The following is a 22,563-nucleotide window of genomic DNA, read 5'->3' on the forward strand; positions in this document are numbered from 1 at the left end:
GTCCTCCAAAGTGGGGTGTGGGCAGGGGGGGGGGGGGGGGTATTTAAAAAAGAAAAAGACGACATCGTAGTGAAACTCATGTTGGGGATGTTTCAGTTCAGCTGATGGCTTTATAACCAGGATATGTTCTCTCCTCAGCTCCTCTCTTCATCTGCTCCATGTTCATGTTGGAGCAGGAGGAGAGGAGACACTAAAGTGGCCAATCACAGCTCTTGTGGCGTTTGCTTTGTTCTACAGTGGCACTGCACTAATGTGGATCCTAATAAATTAAACTAAACTGCAAAGACCTACGGTGAATGTAGGTATATATATATATATATATATATATATATATATATATATATTTTAAAATATACAATGTACAGCCACACTTAAGACGCAAGTTCAAAAGTAAGCCCCTTTCAGACATGCAGTGAACTCCTGAAGATATCCAGACGTTACTCGGATAGGGTGTATGTATGAACACAATTGTCCGTTGTGAGCACATGGCCACACAAACAGATCTTGTGAGATCACGTGTCTCAGTGACCACTTGTGATTGGATCTCACTCCCCCACTATATATGCAAATAAACAAGTAGGCTATACCATTTCTGTTTGCAAGTAGACCAAATGTCATGTTTGGATCTTTGTCTATCACCGAGGACGTCTCTGCTGTCATACAAACACGTCTCTGAGAACATTCACCACAATTCATCCAGCATTATGTCCAACCAGTGTTTACCCTTCTACTGTGACCTCTGACCTTGGTGAGTGGCAGGTTGTTGGGCAGAGATATTCCTTCCTGGGTCAGCAGCTTCTGCTCCTCCTCTGTCAGTTGCAGGTCTGAGAACAGCTACAACATAAAGTAGAAGAGTCAGTCATCCAGACCAAGGCTCAACTCACCAGACAGACACCCACATCGTTTAGATCAGGGATCCCCAACAGCCGGGCCGGGGACCGGTGCCGGTCCTCAAAGCATTTGCTGCTGGGCTGCGAGGAAGCGGCAGATAGAAGGGAAAGACAGAGAGAGAGAGAGAGAGAGAGAGAGAGAGTGGGAGAGAGAGAGAGAGAGAGAGAGAGAGAGAGACTATTTGTGTGCAATTTAATGGTCTGTCTGTGCGGACTGCAGAGCTGCCAGCCTGCACCTTTCCTCAGCCGTGTGCCCACAACACACACGCACGTGAGGTAATTAAATGGTGATGGCCGGCTGATACGTGCGTGTGTGTGTGTGTGTGTGTGTGTGTGTGTGTGCGCGCGTGCGCGTGTGTGTGTGTGTGTGTGTGTGGTTGTAAGAATGTCTGCAGGGTGCAGCGAGCTTGTGTGTGTGTGTGTGTGTGCAGGGTGCAGCGAGCTTGTGTGTGTGCAGGGTGCAGCGAGCTTGTGTGTGTGTGTGCAGGGTGCAGCGAGCTTGAGAAACTTTGCGCGAGTTTCTTCAGAATAGGCGGGGGAGATCAAATGAGACCTGACCTAACGAGGATGACGCGTTAGAAAGAAAGGAAGGAAATCTTTCAACTTGGCATACAGTAGATAATTACAGTAGATAATTACAGTAGGCTACTACTACACTTGCAAATGACGGCGGGCTGAAGAGTAGGCTATGTTTGGAATATCTGCATTCTGGATCAAAGTCAATAGAGTACCGCAGGGATGACGTATTTTTGTAGTCGCAACGCGGAAGTCCCGGACTTCCAGGTTCTTCACTGTTTCTGCCTATGGGATTTTTGAATGGGTTTTTGGGCGCGATGCTTCAAATAAGGTCTGTGGGCAAGCAAGCTTATTCAAACGCGAACCTGTGTTCAGAGCAAGGCTGCATAGTGGAGCAGATAACTGTAACAATCGTTCATTTCCGGAAAGAAGCACCAAAATTGGCACACATACTCCTTGGGGATTGCTCTTTTGATAAAACCCGTTAGCCACCTAAAAATTCAAGATGGCGGCCATGTTTCAAGATGGCCGACATTAAATATACAGTAATCGCAAAGACTTGTCCTATTTGAATGATATTGGTGTCAAATCATACATTTCTGACTATGTAGAATCCGAATTTGGAACTATGTACCTACTCACTAGCTTCCTTGTACCATAATATCAGTCCCGGAATCATAATTAGGGTAAAAAGTGCCCATATCATAGGCACCATCAGTCCGATATATTATTGAATGTACATGTAGGCAGTAGGCCTATACTTGTTTGTCACTTATTGTCTTGCTGCCTGGATGAGTATATACTGTACAACACTTCTAAACCTCGCATCTGCAGCTGCACAGTGCCGTGCAGGTCAGACCAAAGCAGTAGCATTTGCATCGACTGCAGCATTCCAACTTGCATCCGCACTTGGTCAGCTGCTGGCAACTCTCTGCAATGGGTGGGAGCTCAGTCCAAATGATCTGCCACAGTTTGGCCTTCAAGGCTGGTTCTACGCTGCTTGGTCTGCTTGGTCTGGCATTCTACTGGCTGAGCACTCTCTGCTCTTCTTTTTCTGGCTCTCTCCAGTTTCGTGTTGTTGAACATAAGGCGACAACTTTGGTGATACTGCGCCTTGTTCCTCCTCAGAGTTTCTTCAATGCCACCACCATCATCAAGTCTGGCTGGATTCAGAACAATAGGCATGTCATTAATTGTGTGAAAGAGGGGAATATTAGTCGCAATCATAGTGTAGCCATCCTGTTCTTCTGCTTGTTGTGCACGTGGTGACTTGAGCTCTTCACTCATCTTCTTCTGGCAAAGACAACACTTGCCTGTATTTGCCATCTTGGTGAATGGTAATGAAGGTATCGCAGTATGATAAATATATGTATTCAGTGAATCAAGGCCCAAGGGGCTATTCTTTTACCACCTTGATCACAATCATGCACAATAAGGTATGGGATACGACTAGGTTCGGGAATAAAAATATATGACCTACACCTAGCCCGATCATCATCCACTATCATTTAAGTCCGGTGCGATCTGTACACCATCCGGGTAAGTCCATGAACAAGTCATGTATAGCCCCCTTACCCTTGGCTCGGCTTTCCCGCGCTGGCACACCCTGTCAATTCAGGCGCGGCTGTCTAACTAAACATCTATGTTAAACTACATGTAATCTACACTAGCTAACTGATGTGGGGCTTATTAGACAGCATTTGGGACACTAAAGTAATTATTTAGCTACACTAAACTAATTATTCAGCTGATACTGAACCCCATGCTGAGTTTCACAGCAGCGGTGCCACCAGTGTGCCCTGGCTGTGCGTTGACATCCGCTCTGTTGAGCTACTACTCTACACCTTCCGCTGCAAGTCTCTCAACGCCACCCCCACCGCATCGTGTCATGTTCAGTTTGGAAGCCTTGTACAGGAAGATGCTACACATATGGCACTGTGCAGTTTAAAGGTGAAGTCCCACTGATTGTCACACAATGTGTGAAATTTGTTCTCCGCATTTGACCCATCCCCTGGGGGAGCGGTGAGCGGCAGCAGAGCTCGGGGATCACATGGTGATTTAACCCCCCAATTCCAACCCTTTGATGCGGAGTGCCAAGCAGGGAGGCAAATGGGTCCCATTTTTATAGTCTTTGGTATGACTCGGCCGGGGATCGAACTCACAACCTCCCAGTCTCAGGGCGGACACTCAGACCACAAGGCCACTGAGACTTTAGAAGTGTTGTATATACTCATCCAGGCAGCAACACAATAAGTGACAAACAAGTATAGGCCTACTGCCTACATGTACATCCAATAATATATCGGACTGATGGTGCCTATGATATGGGCACTTTTTACCCTAATTATGATTCCGGGACTGATATTATGGTACAAGGAAGCTAGTGAGTAGGTACATAGTTCCAAATTCGGATTCTACATAGTCAAAAATGTATGATTTGACACCAATATCATTCAAATAGGACATGTCTTTGCGATTACTGTATATTTAATGTCGGCCATCTTGAAAAATGGGCGCCATCTTGAATTTTTAGGTGGCTAACGGGTTTTATCAAAAGAGCAATCCCCAAGGGGTATGTGTGCCAATTTTGGTGCTTCTTTCCAGAAATGAACGATTCTCCTGTAATTTGCAGTTATCTGCTCCACTAGCAGCCCTGGTCCCGTTTAGTGAAGCCGCTGCATGTTAGATCGCCGCTCTGGCGGTTGAATCCAGTATTAGGTCACAAGGCCCGCCTCCCCATGTTAGTGGATGGGAAAATCACAACCGAAATAATCACAGTATACGTCAGATAATTTTTTTCCAAAGGTGGTTTGTATCATTTTAGATAGTCATTATCATGCTAATGCCTGTGCAAGTGGTCATTTTTCTGATCAGTTTGTTTTTAAGTAGTTATTTGACATATAAAAAGGGATAAAAATGGATGATTGACAGCTGTGGCAGCCAGTCTCAAGCCGTCATTGGCTGGACAGGCTCTTCACATTATAGATCTATCGTCGATTCGTCATAGACAAGACACACGGCTTCATCGTTATCTAACGCTGCCTGGAGGTCGGGGTGGCCGGGAGATGTGCTCTTAGCCTGGGTAGTGCAGGCCTGGAGGTTGGGGTGGCTCATGGGTTGGCTGTGCTGGCTACCAGACATATCAATGGACCGCAATAAAATTGTTTTGAGAAAGGTGCGCGAGGAATTAACGTTGGTTGGGGACTTAAGTAAGTTCAGAAAATATGTGTTAGTAGTTACTCCAGCTATGTTAGCAATAGCGTTAGCCGCTTTCGCTAGTCGGCTATTTTTCATTATTTATCGGCTTAATATTACTAACTTAACAACCGATAACGATAGCTGGAATAACACAATAATATACACATATTTTCAGAACTTACCAGGTTATCCAACTGCCAGGAAATGTGTTTTATAACGTTAACTCCCATCCCGGGTCAGATGGGGCCTACTACGCAAGCACCAGCCATGAGCTAATCGCTAACGCCCGTTAGCCGTTAGCGTCACATAAACAGAGGTTTAATTTTTGGTATTAAAGCAACAAACGTTTTTATATGGATATCTCAGAGAAATGCTTTGACTGTGGGGATGTTCGTTCTTCACAAGCTCCTTTCTTAGCTGTTGTAAGGATATAGTTAACAAAGACGAGACTAGGCAGCTAGGCTAACGTTACCACTGAGCTATATTAAATGGAACGTTACAGGCTGCACTACCCACAACGCTATACCAGCAAACAACGTAGCGTAAAGCGTCAAGGTTAGATTTGTAAAACCAACATTTGCTCCAAAAGGAATTAACTCATAAAGTTAATCAAAATGCCACGAAAACATTAGGCTATAGCTTAGTCAACACAGCAATCCCCTAGTGAGTAGTCAGGGATCCACAGGCCCAAAAGCTCAAGAAAATGGGTTGAACCTGACATGGCATGCTATACTTTTTTTTTGTGTTTTATCTATTCATTTGGACATTAAGGTCCACTGAATGAGAGGTCTGCTCTGCCGGAAACCTCGCGAAAAAAAGTTGTGGCCATTTTTGGATATGAAGCCTTTATTTTTTGACCGAAAAATGTGAAAGAGTTTTTTTTCCTCAAAGTCCTCAGTGGGTTGCGTAGGCTGTCAATAAATTCATCCCAGGTACACAGAACATGTGTGTTGACAACACCAAGTTAAGAAATACACTTACAAAACCTTTCCAAATGATTTATAGCCATTTTCTATTACAAAAAAGCACTCGTTTTTTGAATTTTCTCCATTATTTTCATCTTTACTTTGTTAATAAGCAATTATATCCTGAAATATGACATCAGCCAATGTGTCATTCTTTTCAGCAGATATTATAGTCATTCCACACTAAAGATGATTAAAATCAACCCAAAATCAATGGATCTGTGGTGATTTTAATACCTTTATGCTCGAAATTCCTCGAGACATGTTTTTAGTTTTAACAAAACCCTGTACCCCAAAGACAATACTTGTAACACAAGAAATTCAAAACAACAAAATGATTTTAATCACAAAATGTACACTGCATGACAAGCCAAGAAAACAATTATTGTTATACAGCTTTGGATAGATTGTGACCAGTATCTAGAAAACATTAAATTAAACATTAGCTGAACAAAATTATTGAACACAACACATTAAAAAAAGAAAGAAAAAAGACTGGCAACAAGGTCTATAATATAACAAAATTAACTTTGCAATGAACAAAATAACTCAATCACTGTCACTGTCTTCAAGTGTGAGAAATAACTCAATCACTGTCACTGTCTTCAAGTGTGAGTTCAATCGTTGAACATTTGTTGGGGTCCCCAGTGCAGAGACATGCGATGACACACTTGACATTGGCTCTCACACAAGAGCATCCTTGGGCACACATGCTTTTCTTGCAGTGACAGTATTTGGTGTGTTTGAATTCTGCAGGTTTTGCCTCCATCAGCATCATGGTTGCCATCAGCTTACCACTGACAAGCTCTCTGCCGAAGTCAGTGGCAACAGGGTAGGTTGGTTGAGACATGTGTGCTCGCTTGCATACAGCCAACTGATGCAGGGCTCGGCGAAGGTGTAACTGGAACGAAGGCATCTTCGGTAGGTGGAAGGCAACGCATGTCTCCTTTGATATTGCCTAAGAGATGGGCTCGCAGTGCATCCAAATTACCACTGAAGTCACTCCTCTCATACAGTGACACCATGTACCGCCTAGCCGCTGTCACAACATCTTCTTTAACATCCAGGCTTTCCCCAGGGTTACCGTATCTGCACAGGGGCAGAAGGTCTTCCAGGTGATCAACGTCAGTTTTGTAGGCGTGCTTTTTTCCTCTTCTGTAGAGATAGCTCACTGTGTCACATCCAGTCAGTAGGTGCTGAGGAGCATGGAGGAAAGATCTGCAGCTTGAACATCATTGTTCACTGCCAGGGCGTTTGTGATTGCATGAGCAGGTAGATATCCATCTTCTTTACCCACAGCTCCTGCAGGCCATCCATGTGTGCAATGTAGTATATGCACATCATGATCACGTCTGTGTCAGTAGCCACCACTACAGCCCGTTTGTGGTGCAGATGTTGTAATGAGTATGCAATGTGGGCAAACATCCTGGTATCTGCCTCCTCATGCTTCTCACAGGATAGTTCTGGAAGCTCAACCTGACAATCTGCTTTTAACAGAACAGTGCGACCAGGATCACGGAAAATTACATGGATGGCCTGCAGGAGCTGTGGGTAAGGAAGATGCAATCGCAGACGCCCTGGCAGTGAACTATGATGTTCAAGCTGCAGATCTTTCCTCCATGCTCCTCAGCACCTACATACTGACTGGATTCAAGATTCAAGATTCAAGATTTTTATTGTCACTCCGTAGTACAAGTATCACGTGTTAAATTCTTGTGCTGTAGGCACCGTTACAACATAGTGCAGTATAACAGTGCAAAAACAGGGCATATAGATGCAAGCAATAACAGTAAACTTTTCCTTTTCTTTTCTAGCGTAGACACCTTAAAACATAAATAAACATTCTGTTTGCACAGGTGCAAATAACATAGGCATAATTATCATATGTAATGGTAGCAGCTGCTACATGATTGTTTATTTGTGTGTGTTAAGGAGTCTCGTGGCCTGCGGGAAGAAACTGTCCCTCAGGCGATTTGTTCGTGCTTTTGGGACCCTGTATCTCCTCCCTGAGGGTAACAGGGAGAACAGGCTGTTGTGGGGGTGGTATGTGTCCTTGATGATCTTCAGGGACCTCCTGAGGCACCGCTGATTGTACAGCTCCTGCAGTTCTGGTAGCTCACATCCTGTTACGTGCTGGGCCGCGCGCCTCACTCTTCTCAGTGCCCTGCGGTCCATGGTGGTACAGTTCCCGTACCAGGTGGTGAAGCAGCCAGTCAGCAGGCTTTCAATGATGCCTCTGTAGAAGTCCCTGAGGATTTTGGCCTTAGCCCAAATTTCTTCAGGCATCTGAGTCCGTGTAGTCGCTGTTGGGCCTTTTTGACAACAGTGTCGGTGTGGCTGGCCCATGTCAGGTCCTGGTGGATGTTGACTCCCAGGTACTTGAAGCTGTCCACCTTTTCCACCACTGTGCCATTGATGGTGATTGGGGGGGGTGCGCCGGGGGGGTGCGCCCCCCCCTCCTGTAGTCTACAATGATCTCCTTGGTCTTGGATACATTTAGAGAGAGGTGGTTGTCCTGGCACCATTGTTCCAGGGCCTCCACCTCCTTTCTGTAGGCCGTCTCGTCGCTCCTGGAGATCAGCCCCACGACTGCTGTGTCGTCTGCAAACTTCACGATGGTGTTCGAGGTTTGAGTCGCCACGCAGTCGTGGGTGTAGAGGTCGTACCAGAAGGGGCTGGAGACGCATCCCTGGGGCACTCCTATGCTGATGGTCAGTGGGGAGGAGGTGAGGTTGCCCACTCTCACCACCTGGCGGCGGTCTGTCAGAAAGTCCAGGATCCAGTCACACATTGCTGTGTTTAGTCCCAGGACCTTGAGCTTGTGCTGTGACACAGTGAGCTATCTCTACAGCTAGCTCTACAGAAGAGGAAAAAAGCACGCCTACAAAACTGCCGTTGATCACCTGGAAGACCTTCTGCCCCTGTGCAGATACGGTAACCCTGGGGAAAGCCTGGATGTTAAAGAAGATGTTGTGACAGCGGCTAGGCGGTACATGGTGTCACTGTATGAGAGGAGTGACTTCAGTGGTAATTTGGATGCACTGCGAGCCCATCTCTTTGGCAATATCAAAGGAGACATGCGTTGCCTTCCACCTACCGAAGATGCCTTCGTTCCAGTTACACCTTTGCCGAGCCCTGCATCAGTTGGCTGTATGCAAGCGAGCACACATGTCTCAACCAACCTACCCTGTTGCCATTGACTTTGGCAGAGAGCTTGTCAGTGGTAAGCTGATGGCAACCATGATGCTGAAGGAGGCAAAACCTGCAGAATTCAAACACACCAAATACTGTCACTGCAAGAAAAGCATGTGTGCCCGAGGATGCTCTTGTGTGAGAGCCAATGTCAAGTGTGTCATCGCATGTCTCTGCACTGGGGACCCCAACAAATGTTCAACGATTGAACTCACACTTGAAGACAGTGACAGTGATTGAGTTATTTCTCACACTTGAAGACAGTGACAGTGATTGAGTTATTTTGTTCATTGCAAAGTTAATTTTGTTATATTATAGACCTTGTTGCCAGTCTTTTTTCTTTTTTTTTTTAATGTGTTGTGTTCAATAATTTTGTTCAGCTAATGTTTAATTTAATGTTTTCTAGATACTGGTCACAATCTATCCAAATTAAGCTGTATAATAATTGTTTTGTTGGCTTGTCATCCAGTGTACATTTTGTGATTAAAATCATTTTGTTGTTTTGAATTTCTTGTGTTACAAGTATTGTCTTTGGGGTACAGGGTTTTGTTAAAACTAAAAACATGTCTCAAGGAATTTCGAGCATAAAGGTAATGAAATCACCACAGATCCATTGATTTTGGGTTGATTTTAATAATCTTTAGTGTGGAACGACTATAATATCTGCTGAACAGAATGACACATTGGCTGATGTCATATTTCAGGATATCATTGTTTACTAACAAAGTAAAGATGAAAATAATGGAGAAAATTCAAAAAACGAGTGCTTTTTTGTAATAGAAAATGGCTATAAATCATTTGGAAAGGTTTTGTAAGTGTATTTCTTAACTTGGTGTTGTCAACACACATGTTCTGTGTACCTGGGATGAATTTATTGACAGCCTACGCAACCCACAGAGGACTTTGAGGAAAAAAACCTCTTTCACATTTTTCGGTCAAAAAATAAAGGCTTCATATCCAAAAATGGCCACAACTTTTTTTCGCGAGGTTTCCGGCAGAGCAGACCTCTCATTCAGTGGACCTTAATGTCCAAATGAATAGATAAAACACAAACAAAAAGTATAGCATGCCATGTCAGGTCCTCTCAAATTTTGGGTGACTGGATCCCTGACTAGAGGCTGTTGTCTTGAGTGAGGCGGCCTGCCTCCACTTCCGGCCCGCGCTGAGAGCGCTGAGAGCACAGCAGCATTCAGCAGCAGACCGGAGGTCTAAAATCTCCGACAACCAAAATCAGATTTTCGTACAGGCGTCATTTTGATAAACTGATCTCATAGTGGGAATCTTCCTGGTTACTTTTGGCGAGACAAAAAATATTACAACTTAAAGTGTAATATTTACAGAGCTAGACTGTATATAAATACACAAGCATCGTGCGCATTCTAGAAACAGCAGCTCTACATAAGAAAGTTCAGAGGGGCGGGGAGCTCTCAGAGGTTCTAACTCAACGGAGCTACTGCGCAGACTCTGGTTCTCTGATCTGACTAGATTTTGGCTTCAATAGACAATACAGGCAGGAGATGGAGATCCTCCCTCCATTTTTATTTATCTCAATGGTTCAGAGGGATAATCTTCACACATGAGGAGTACTTTCATGAGTTTTGAAGCGTAAATGCGAGCCCTAGAAGTAAAAAGCTCATGCTAAGCTATTCCAGAACTACACACAGTGTCGCATAGGCTTCCACGTCACGTCACCACAGCCAAATTCAACCTTTAGTGTTGGAGTGTTGTTACTGTGAGCTGACAGAGAGCAGTGTGTGGGACCACTGAGATATATAAATATGAAAAATAATTTTATATGTCGATAATAATTATTAGGGGTGTCACAATACACTCAGTTCACGATACGATACGTATCACGATACTGGGTTCACGATAACGATACGATACGATACGATTTTAACAATATTTTTTTAAACTTGAATAATGACAATATATGACTCGAAAAGTAGTATTTTATTTGAAATGCACAAGTACAAAACATGCTGTTGTGGGAAATTGTTATTACAATAACAACTAGAAAAAACATGAGATTGGAGATAAGGCTTATCTTGAAATAGAATGAGTTACACCGTCACTTAGATTTACTTTGAACTAAAAGGTTTCTCAGCAGTATAAATTCTCATTATGCATCTTCAGTTTTTCTTCAAACTCAAACAACAAGACTTTTCTTAGTCTATTTTTTATGCATCTTCAGTTTTTCCTGTCAAGTAAACAGTTTTGCCAGAAACTCAATTGAATGGTTTCTCTCCTGTATAACTTCTCATGTGTCTCTTCAGAGACTTGTTCAACTGAACTACTTTCCACACATTGAACTTCAACAAACAAAGACGTTTCTTTGTCTATTTTTGAAGGGGGGGAAAAAAAAAAAAAAAAAAAAAAAAAAAAAAAATTTCACGATATGAGATTTCATCTCAACGATACATATCGTGACGTTTTACTATCGCGAAATTTCGTGGGACGATATATTGTGACACCCCTAATAATTATGTATGTGTGGGACGGGGAACATGCACCCAATTAGTTAGCAATCACTTAGAGACACACACACAAATAAAATAAATATGTTTATTAAACAGAACTATAAACCAACTGGCAACTATTATTCATAAAAAAAACCTGCAAATTAAAATCTGCACGGCACTGTCCTGTAAATTATCTCCCGACGCAATTAATTTTAGCCCCGGGTTAAATCCCCAGAGTTATAATGGGCATACGTTAAGAATATTTACCTGTCACTTTATAGTTTGGTAACACTGTCAAACAGCTCCACACGTGGTGTGACAAACTAACTTGCTAGTATTGCTCGTCTTTAACTGCTTCTGATTGGTCAGTCTAGAGGTACATCACGTTTCTCTAAAATGCTATTGGCTAATGGGGCGGCTGGGCGGGACTGAGTGTTGGGGTCTCTCTCATCTGAGAGAGCCTGGTGACGCGAGGTTAGGTTTTGACAGTATGGTGACAGGAGTTTGTGTGTGTCAGTGTGTGCGCTGCTGTGCACTGATATAGCGCGTGTGTTTGACTAATAAATCTAGTTTGAAAGAGGGAGTGGGCAATAGCTGTGTGACTGAACGGCGAGGCAGGCGAGGGAAAGAGAATTTCCATGTTCGCCCTTTGGCGTGATGATGTATAATATCCCCGTCGACAGTGTAGTCTCATTTAGCCGTTTGCTAGCTAGCCGCCCTTTTAACGGCACGTAAAATCTTCAAAACTCATAAAAGTGGTCCTCATGTGTGAAGATTATCCTGCGGCTCTCTATTAAGAGAGTCATTAAAGGATAATTTTGTTTTTTTCAACCTGGAGCCTATTTCCACACTGTATGTGTCTGAGGGACGCATCGTAACATATTTTCCACACTGTATGTGTCTGAGGGACTCATCGTAACATATTTTTTTCAAATTGGTTGAGTACTCACCTAGATAGCCTTGTTTACAGCTCGTCAAACAACTACCAGTGTAACCCAGTCGGGCAATGGCGCACCGTCATTCCACGTTCGCCAAAACTGCTTATTTTGGCACTGGGAGACTCAAACTGTCATTATAGTGTCTGGCAACGTGGAAACGACTCTATACATGAATATCATTCTCAGCGGTTTACTGTCGGACAGAGAAAATGGGCGTAAACAAGCGATGAGAGAGAGAGAGAGGAGGGAGCAGAATTGCCTCCAGCACAGCGCTGTTGATGAGAGAGGGAAAATCCTCCGTGTTGACACAGCGCCAGCTTGTGCCACTGCCTGCTCCTCTCTCTCTCCTCGCCTTTTCTCTTTTCCAGAGTCTTTTCTCTGTCCGACAGTAAAACCCCGGAGAATAATATAGGGGGAGATTAGGGGTGGGAATCTCTAGGCACCTCACGGTTCGATTCCGATTCAGAGGGCTACGATGCGATGATAACATGATTATCGATACATCAATTTTGTTTTTCAATACGTGACTACTTTTAAAGTAAAGTGCATTTGGAATTGCATTGTAATGATATATAATTAAAATAAACAGATTAATTTACTAACATTATCTTTTATTAATACAGCAAATAGTGCCCTCACAGTTGACTTCCGCCTTTTCCTTCTGTCAACATCAGGTTTTTAACTAACGTTAGAGAATCGGTTTTTGACATTTCAAATGTCAAAAATCACCCACATCATCACCCACATCATCTAAGAATCGATTTCCCCCACCCCTAGAGCAGCATAGTTAACGTCAACGCTATCATTAGCTCGCTAAATTAGCTCATAATGTTAGCTACAGATCTCTCTCTATCTATCTATCTATCTGATGTTCATGCATGGCACGGTGCTGCAAATCGGGCAGTGACTTTTGTCCAAGTGAAGTCGCCGTACATAGCTGTGCAAGATGGCGGACCCGCTCGCGCATGCGCTGTGGCCAGATGAGCAGATCGGGCAGTTGAGCAGATCGGGTAGTGACAATGCCCATCAGCAAGACGACTGAACCAGTGAAAATCTTCCCCGGGTTGATAAGGAGTTAACCCTCTCCTCACCAGTAAGTCGTGGGGGCTGGGAGGGTCCGTCGCGTGGGGAGTGACGGTGTATCCGGCGTCCAGCCGAGCAGCAGAGACCAGCGGCATCTCGCTGACCACACACGAGTCTGAGAACAACATCTGAGAACTCCACTCATCTGACAGACAGGGACACACCAGCACAGCACCATGAGTACAGCAGGTCACATGACCAATATTATTTGGTTTGTGGTTGGAGGGGATCATTAAAGCACGGGACAGCATATATTGTGTGCGGACTTCTTTTTCCTTTAGATCTTTGTATTTTGTGATCCAGCACCAGTTTTTTGAGGAATCCGGTGGATGTGCATATCTTTTCTTTTCAATATTATTTGGTGACCTCGCACACGCACACATGCACACACACACACACACACACACACACACACACACACACACTAGGGCTGTCACTTTTTCCCAAAATAAAGTTTGAACGAACTTTAATTGCCCGCAAAATGTTCGAATATATTTGAAGGTGTTTGGTTAATTAATTTTTTTGTTGTTGTTGCTGCATCCAACTCGAGACAACTTTTCAGACCCTAGAGACAATCTTTCTCAGAAGAGACTAACGTGACAGATCTGGAGACTTTTTCTGACATGGGATTAACATTACCAGCAAGCAGCAGTTGGTTAATTTTGGTTAATTAAAAAAAAAAAAAAAAAAAATCGAACAGGTCAATTATACATTCGAACATGCCCTCCTCCCCCACATTCAAAGTTAAATTCGAATTTCAAATAAAAAGTGACAGCCCTAACACACACACACACACACACACACACACACACACACACACACACACACACACACACACACACACACACACACACACACACACACACACACACACACACACCTCTCTGGTACAGATGACGCAAAAACCTGTTTTCTGTATTCCATACGTAAGTCAAGGTTCCTAAACATTTTCAAATAAAAAAATGCCATACTTCAGACCTTGATTTCTTTTGTCAGGTTTTGTCTGGTGTTCAATATGATTTAGGCAGATAGACATCTTCAGCCTGCTAACTAGGTCACAGATGAACATTGTTCACAAATATCAGAATATGTGAGATGATTGGCAACACGCTTTCCATTTTAAAACTCCAACTGTTCTGAACTGACTGTTCTCATTGTCAGTTTCTGAACCGTTAGGACTCTTATTGTGAAAGCTCACAGTGATTCTAAAGGACACACACACACGCACACCCTCACCCACACACACATACACACGCACACACACACGCACACCCTCACCCAGCTCTATGGAGATGACATCCACACTCTGTTGCCCGGGCTCGGTCTTGACGCTGCCCAGGCCGCTGATGTCATAGACCACCTGGTACAGCGTGGTCGCTGGCTGGACGGTCGCCATGGTGATGGGGTCCTCTGAGATGCCGCTGTCGCTCTCTGACGAGACGTCTGACGGGGCATTCCCCGGCCCGCTGGGGAACACCTCGTTGGGGTCGACTCCGTGCAGAAACTCCTCTGATTCGCTGTCGTTCAGCTGCTGGGCAGACAGATCCACATCCACTCACACATTCAATATCTTTAAAGCAGCTCTGACCAACTTTCATTTTGTGTTTATTGAAGCTGTGGACAAAAGTGGTGCCAACTCAAACTGACTCCAAGCCCCTTATGTTTATTTTGTTCACAAAATGAAATTGGAACATATGTACACATGTTATGGGAATGCCCAGGCGTCCATATGTTCTGGACACAAGTGGCTAGAGTAATATCAGTTATAATTAATGTAACCATACCCTGTCTTCCAAATATTTTCATTTTGAATGATGATTCCTCTCTTACTTTATCATGGCATCAGAAAAAGACAATCTACTGTGCAGTAACAGCAGCTAAAAAAAATTGTAGCAATGAGATGGAAACACCCGCAAGATTTAAATGTACAATATTGGCTTTTTCTGTTTTACAATGTTCTGTCCTTAGAAGTATCAATAGGCAGAATACGGGGTATGAAGATGGAAATAATTGAAGCTCTCACTCTAGTAATGGAGAGAGTAAACTCTCAAGTATAACCACATTTGTTGCATAAATTATTAGGTGAATGTGTATTGTATGTACAATTTATTTTATTTGTCATTTACACCAACTTTACTTAATTTTTTGTACCTTTCCATAAAATGGAAGGAGGGTAAAGATTGATATATTATTATTTTATTTTTTTTTATGAAAAAAATGAAGAAAAAAAATGAAAGAAAGGAGGGAAAGATAAAAATAAAAATAATAAAAATAAACCAATAATAAAAATAAAAGAAAATAAAAAAAACGACCAATCCAAACAGAAGAGATATTGTTTACTACTGTATATAATCCTTAATTGAATCTTTTTGGATTTGTCAGAACTGACGACTCAGGCTACTGGGAGGGTGGGAGCGGGGAGGTTTAAAGAGGAAAAAGGTCAATACATGATTTAGGTTTATAGGAGGGCCATTACAGATAATTCATTGCAAATAAAGGAAAAAACGACTTGTTTGGTTGGGGTACAGCAGCACTTCAATGTGATTATATTGTGTTTCTCTTTGATTTAAGGTCTTGTGTAATTTAGGTGTTGTACAGAGATTGATGTGAGCTTCGTATCTTATGTGTGTGTCACCACATCTCTGAAGTGGAACCTACTGTTGTATATTGATTTATGTATCTTATATTACCCCATAATTTTGTGTTATTTGATCTGTAATGTATCCTCATGCGAACAAAAAGAAAAACCAAACCAAAAAAAAAAAAAAAAAGTGGTACTGTTTGCATGGAACAAAAACTGCATTTCCTGAACACCGAGGCTCCTCCCACTGTCCAGATGCAGCAGGCCGAGCAGGGCTTCTCTGCGTCAGAGTCTCCCCGCTGTTTAATTGACTGCATAAGGTTAATGCTATTGCTTCATCCGCCAGCCGGAACAAAAATTACAACACGTTTCACACGGCCATAACACGTGACGGATGCTCTTCCCGGGCAGCACAGAGGTATTTGGAATAACAATATAGAAATCACATCACCAGGATGTCCCAGAGAGACTGTGTTTACATCGACATCACCACAAACAAGTGTTAGAAACTACCGCTGCGTTATGGGTGGGCCTGACGGGCCTGGGCCCACCCACTTTACACCTGGCACCATGCAAATGTCTGGGATAAATTATTTTCTATTTAACTTTTATTTAAAACTATTAAAATGTACATTTAAATAATAATAAATAATAAATAATAATAAATCTGAGCAGCCCTTTGATCCGAGAGCCCATGCAGAGTTGTGATTATGCAGGCGCCAGGCATGCATGAATGACATCACTGGTCCACATCTTAACTCAAATCAACTCTCAATAACTGTCAAACTAAATGAATGCCTGCAAAACTGTTTAGTTTTCTGATATACTGCTGATTTTGTAATGATACAAAGCTGGTCGAAAATTGGTGGAATATTGACTTTTATGATGCAATTTCTTGTGAAAGTCTGATAAACAGACTAGATTCTTTAGTATGAAAAGTTAAGTTAATTGAATTAATTGAAGCTCAAACTGTGTCTAGAAAACGTGAGGAAACTGTTTATTGATCATCATTTTGCAGTTAAGACAACAGTTTTGGCGCATTGAACCAGATGACAGATACCGTTTTATTTTTAAACGATTTGAGCAATATAGGCTATGTGCCGCTTGTAATAAATACAAACTGTCGCAGTTGGAAACCGTCAATGGAGCGCAAAGAGTAGGCTATATTAACTTGTGTAACAAAAGGAAAAATTCTCACAATTAGCACCGATTTCCCAAATATCAGAGACTCACACAGTTGGGGTCTACCACCCAGTCCTGCAGGGGTTTGTCTGATGCGGTGAAGATGACATCATCAGAGCAGAGCGGAGCCTCCAGGTTCCAGTTGTCCGCCTCCGCGGTGCCGCTCAGGAACATGCCCCCGTTCTCTGCATCCATCACCTCAACGCACCGCCCCTCACAGCCTGAGCTCACCACACCCTGACCACAGACACAACTAAAATTTAGGCCAATAATTCAATATTGTCTTTCAGTACAATCATAATAAGTCAAGTAAACTCAAGTTTATTTGTATAGCCCTAATTCACAAGCATGTCTCAGAGGGCTTTAGAGAGAATGTATCTAGCTAGGTCTCGCTATGCACTATCAACATAAAGGGGGAGAGGGAGAGAATGGGGGAGGGGAGGGAGAGAAGAGAGAGAGCAGAACAAACAGGGTATACTGGGGCTGGGCGATACGGTTGTAATCAATATCACGATAATCATAAGGATCATTCTCGATACAATGTATGTTTTTATTTTACCTTTATTTTACCAGGTAGTTGTCACTTGAGATCAATGATTTATTTGTTGAGCAAGACCTGGCCAAAATGGCAGCAGAGAGAACAATATGGTTTGTGTAAGTAAAATCATGTTTAATAATCAGATTATTATATGGTGTTTAAATACTGTCATGAAGTTACTGTGAAACAAAAACTCTGGTGTCTAAACTCCTGATGAAGAGTGAATCATGATTAAAGGGACAGCTCACCTCAAAAATACATATTTGCCCTCTTACCTGTAGTGCTATTTATCCATCTAGATCGTTTTGGTCTGAGCTGCCAAGTTTTGGAGATATCGGCCGACTGTTTTGTTTCGACCGAACTACACCGACTGGGGTGTAGTTGCTTGTGGGTGTAGTTCGGTCTGTAGCCTATGGCCGATATCTCTAAAACTCGTCAACTCGCACCAAAACGATGTAGATGGACAAATAACACTACAGGTTAGAGGACAAATATGTATTTTTGATTTTGGGGTGTAAAATGAGATCTGAAACTGATGGATGACGATGATTTTGCAAAGTGTGAAAATTGCACAAATGAAAGAAATTAAATGTAATCGTTTCAATAGTTTCATTACCCTTGAATATAGAGAATAATTGCACAATAACACAAGAAAGAAAGAAAGCTGAAGTGAGAGAAAGAAACACAAAGTAAACATCACACAGCAGCCAAGTGAAGAGGGAGGGGACTTCACAAGACTGGAGGATATCAACATCCTGGTGGGCGCATGCACGCACGCGCACGCACGCGCACGCACGCACGCACGCACGCACGCGCACGCACGCACACACACACACACACACACACACCTTTGACAGTTGCAGTGTGTGTATTATTGAGAGAGTGGGATTGTTCATATCTCAGTGGCTCTCAAAAAAAGGTTTTATTAACAAGTGCTTTTTTTCCCATTATTTTTGCAATAGCCCCTAAAAGACACCCTAAAACCCACCGCCGAGTCGAGCTTTTTACCAAATCCACAAACTTCCCAGGCTGTTCTGGCCGGGCTGGTGGAAAACCGGACGCACCTGTGATTTACTTGTTTGTTTAAAGTATCTACTTTATTACTGTTTATTAAGGTTAACAATGACTACTTGCTGCCTGTAGCGTTGCAGGGCCTGCTGCTGTGTGTGGAGCTGATCCTGGTCGAGCCGGATGAACCGGAGCAACTCGTGTAGAGTTCACACCGGGATCTACTTACCGAAAGGAGGGAGGGGGGGTCTGAGACCTCAACAGCCGCTCTGCTCTCAGGTAGACACGGCACACACCGTGCTCTGCATGCCCGGGAAGTGTCTCCCCCAACGAGCTGCTTTCAGCGTCCGCACAGAGAAAACAACCCGGAAAAATAGCAAGGAGCGAACACAGTCACAGGCAGGCATGCAGCGTACAGGGCGAGGAGACGCGTCAGCTGCTTCTGCTTCTTCTTCTACTGTTGATCTTCTGGTCTGCTACTTTCTTCTTCTGGTCGGCTTTTACCAGGGGGGGTCACTTCCCTGTCGGTGTGTTACCGCCACCTACTGGTTTCATGAGTTTGGCTCGATAGGCTAAAGTCAGTGGTTCTCAAATGGAAGTCCGGGGACCCCCAAGGTTCCTTGACCTTGAGGGGGTCCCCAGCCAAAAGGCGAGTCATTTATTTTCGCTATAATTCCAGTAACACGATGACTAATTTGGTCATGGGTTTTATAGACTTTCTGTAATAAAACATCTAAAAGCATCAATCTTATATGGGGGACCGTGGGACAAAATCCTATCAAATGGGGGTCCGTGGTCTAATCTTTGTCAGTTTAGGGGTCCTTTATGTGAAAAAAAATGTGAGAACCACTGAATTACATTGCCTGCATGTGCTCCTCGTAAACTGCTCTCCAGTTTCCAATGGACCCTGTAAATGAAAGTAGTTTTTTGGTGGCAGAATGAAAAGAAAATGAAAAGAAAATGTTCACCAGGCATGTAGTTTATGTGTTAGTTAATTTACACACTGAAAAATAATAAATAAGTGTTGCACACTCTTGGCTCCATATGCAGAGTCTTTAATATCTATATCTATCTATCTATCCATCTATAGGCTATATACCCTTGTGTCCTACTAGTCCATCTGATGGATATTTCCTACAGTCGTGTATGGGCCGTTTCGACATTTTTTGAGTAAATGGTCTGAAATTAAGGCTAGGTATTTATTTTGGGGTATTTGACAAAAATCAATCATACGTATCTATCATCTTTCTACGATCCTAAGACCTTGTTTCAAAAGGACTCCTCAATTTACTGTTAGTCCATCTGATGGACCCATTGACTTCCATTGAAAACACTCTATTGGTACTCCCAGCAAAGTTTTACAAAATTAATTTATTTCATTTGTTTCAGCGGGCATCCTGGACCAAATACCTTGAAATTTGACCTTAATATCTAACCTTGGATTTGGTAGAAAATTTTGGGGAGTTACATGGTCTCAAAGTCCATTGCATAGTTGTCCCATTGGTTTCAATGTTAATTTTGCACAAAAATAACATTTTTTTTTTTACTTCCAGCAAATTTTTCAAAAAAATCATTATTTCCTTGATGTTACACATCTCACCTTGACTCAAGCGGTTAAAATTGTAGTTTCTACTGTGTTTGCCTATTTCCCCATATTCCCCCAGTTTTGGCATAGCAATCAATTCCATACAGTTTACATGAAATGTAAAAAAAAACTGATTCCTATGCCAAAGATGGGAAAATATTAGAAAACTGAATTTGACAGTCCACACTACTGATTTGAAGCCTTTAGACCAGGATGGATGCTGGACTAAAGCTCGTTTGTGTGTTTTGGGGAAAATGGCTGGTAGTCCAAAACATGCGCTTTTTGGATTTTTGGCTCAAAATATGAAAAAATACTATTTTTACAAAAAATCACAAAAACCCACTGATGATGTCACAATGTCTGTGAAATCATCAGTAATGTCATCAGTGACATATTATTGACCAAAAATCATCTCATGACATCACTGATGATGTCATAGGCTAGTGATGTCATAGGTATTGTGACATCATTCCTGCCAATCTTTGACACTAGGCATCTTGCAGTGGTGACTTTTGTAAAACACCCCAACCTGCCCATAATATCAGACCCAAATCCAGTTTGTCTTTATGGAAAGGGGGGGGAAAAAACACTTTTTTTTACTGTACTTTTTTTTTTTTACTGTACTTACTGTACACTGGCATTTGAGGGGTTAAAATTCGAATAGGTATGAAATGTTGGTATGAGGTATTAGGGAAGAAGTTATCAATTAATTATAAAGTCAAAAATTTAAAAATTTTAATTTTAATTAATATTTATAAATTAGTACAGTATTCCCGGTAAGGTCCATCAGATGGACTAACAGTAAATTGAGGATTATTCGTAATTAGGACACAAGTGTTAAAGACTCTGCATATGGAGCCAAGACACTTATTGATTATTTTTCAGTTCTCACTTTCAGTGATCAGCACCTCCTAAAAGAACCATTGGTGTGCGTTACCACCCTTTCCATAGTTAATTTACACACAACATAGAATTATATCCCAAATATAACATTACTAGGCAATGTAGGCATCTCACGCGCTTGATTCCTAGGCTCGCCCGCTCTGCAGCTCGACTGCTGTGCGGGCTCACTTGCTCTTATGACATCACTGATGATGTCACAACTTTGCATCACACTGATGACAACACACTTGCTCTAATGACATCACTGATCAGATCACTTCCAGTTGAGTGACATCACTTCTGGGATGTCACTCAGCCGCTGCGCGGCCTCGCCCGTAGCTCGGCTGCTGCGTGGCCTCACCTGCCCTATTGGCGCTCGTGCAATGTTTCCCTTTCTCTCCCTCTCCTCTCAGTCTCTCTCGTGTGTGTGTGTCACTGATCAATGATGTCACAATGCCTATGTATGACATCACTGATGACATCATCACTGAACTATAGCCTCGTGTGTGTGTGTGTGTGTGTGTGAATTTATGACATCACTGATGATGTCATCAGTGGGACAGACAGACAGAGCCCTAGCTCCCTTTTATGTAGAATGTAGATAGGATAGATATATAGATGATAAAATCCATAACTTGTACCGTCAACTGTCGAATCAAATTCAATGCTCTCCTTTCGATAAACGTTAACTCAGTTTGCCTTAGAAAACTGAAGTCATAAATGTACCACTTTGTTGCATCGTTCACCTGCGCTCACTACGCAACTGCAATATTTACGACAGCATTGGAAGGCAGCATTAGTCTTGCATCTTTATAAGGAGGGTTCTTTCATTATGCCTCCGACTCAGAAGTGTTCTCTCTGCTACAGGTATCCAAGTGTTACTAGGTAGGCACATGTGGTTTAAGCCTTTAAAATGGTCTCCATCGTTGTTTGACTTGTGCTTTCTCTCTCCAGATTGCCAACAATAGTGGCTATATCCAAGTGGACTGGAAGCGAGTAGAGAAGGATGTGAACAAAGCTAAGAAGCAGAAGGGTACCAATAAGGCAGGCCCAGAGCTCAACTCATTTGTTGACAAGGTAGATCCTCAAAATGTTGATATTTATTACAATGTAATGCTGTGAACATGCTAGCGCAGTGGTTCTCAAATGGGGGTCCAGGGACGCCCAGGGGTCCTTGAATATAGGGGTCCTATAATTCCAGTAACACAATGACTATTTTGGTCATGGGTTTTATAGACTTTCTGTAATAAAACATCTAAAAGCATCAATCTTATTATCATATGGGGGACTGTGGGACAAAATCCTATCAAATGGGGGTCCGTGGTCTAATCTGTCAGTTTAGGGGTCCTTCATGTGAAAAAATCAGAGAACCACTGGGCTAAGTAGTCTTCTTCAACAAAGCAATCGAGAGACAAAATCTGACCCCCTCCCCACACACACACTTTAACTTCTTCCAATCACTTTGACCACCATAACAGCTGTTTTTTTTTTAAATTATTAGCTGTTTTTTATTATTTATATTTAAAGATGCAATATGTAAACT

The 22,563-nt window shown here is 42.6% G+C and overlaps 1 protein-coding gene across 2 annotated transcripts in view; it reads right to left on the bottom strand.

The window, feature by feature from the left end:
- The window catches only part of creb3l4 (cAMP responsive element binding protein 3-like 4), a 45,786-nt gene extending 26,808 nt beyond the window's left edge, over positions 1 to 18,978 (bottom strand). Inside the window, exons 1-5 of one of the 2 annotated variants that reach the window (XM_083648203.1) lie at positions 18,783 to 18,978; positions 17,059 to 17,244; positions 14,523 to 14,772; positions 13,253 to 13,389; positions 745 to 834 (exon numbers count right to left, since the gene is read on the bottom strand). In XM_083648203.1, the coding sequence (XP_083504329.1) occupies positions 745 to 834; positions 13,253 to 13,389; positions 14,523 to 14,772; positions 17,059 to 17,202 (621 nt within the window). In that variant the 5' untranslated portion in view covers positions 17,203 to 17,244; positions 18,783 to 18,978. Of the gene's footprint in view, positions 1 to 744; positions 835 to 13,252; positions 13,390 to 14,522; positions 14,776 to 17,058; positions 17,245 to 18,782 lie in introns of both variants that reach the window. The other variant, XM_083648202.1, reaches the window with a different exon arrangement.
- Between the last annotated feature and the right edge of the window lie 3,585 nt (positions 18,979 to 22,563).

This window comes from Poromitra crassiceps (assembly GCF_964638095.1).
Source record: "Poromitra crassiceps genome assembly, chromosome: 1".
Lineage (NCBI taxonomy): Eukaryota > Metazoa > Chordata > Actinopteri > Beryciformes > Melamphaidae > Poromitra > Poromitra crassiceps.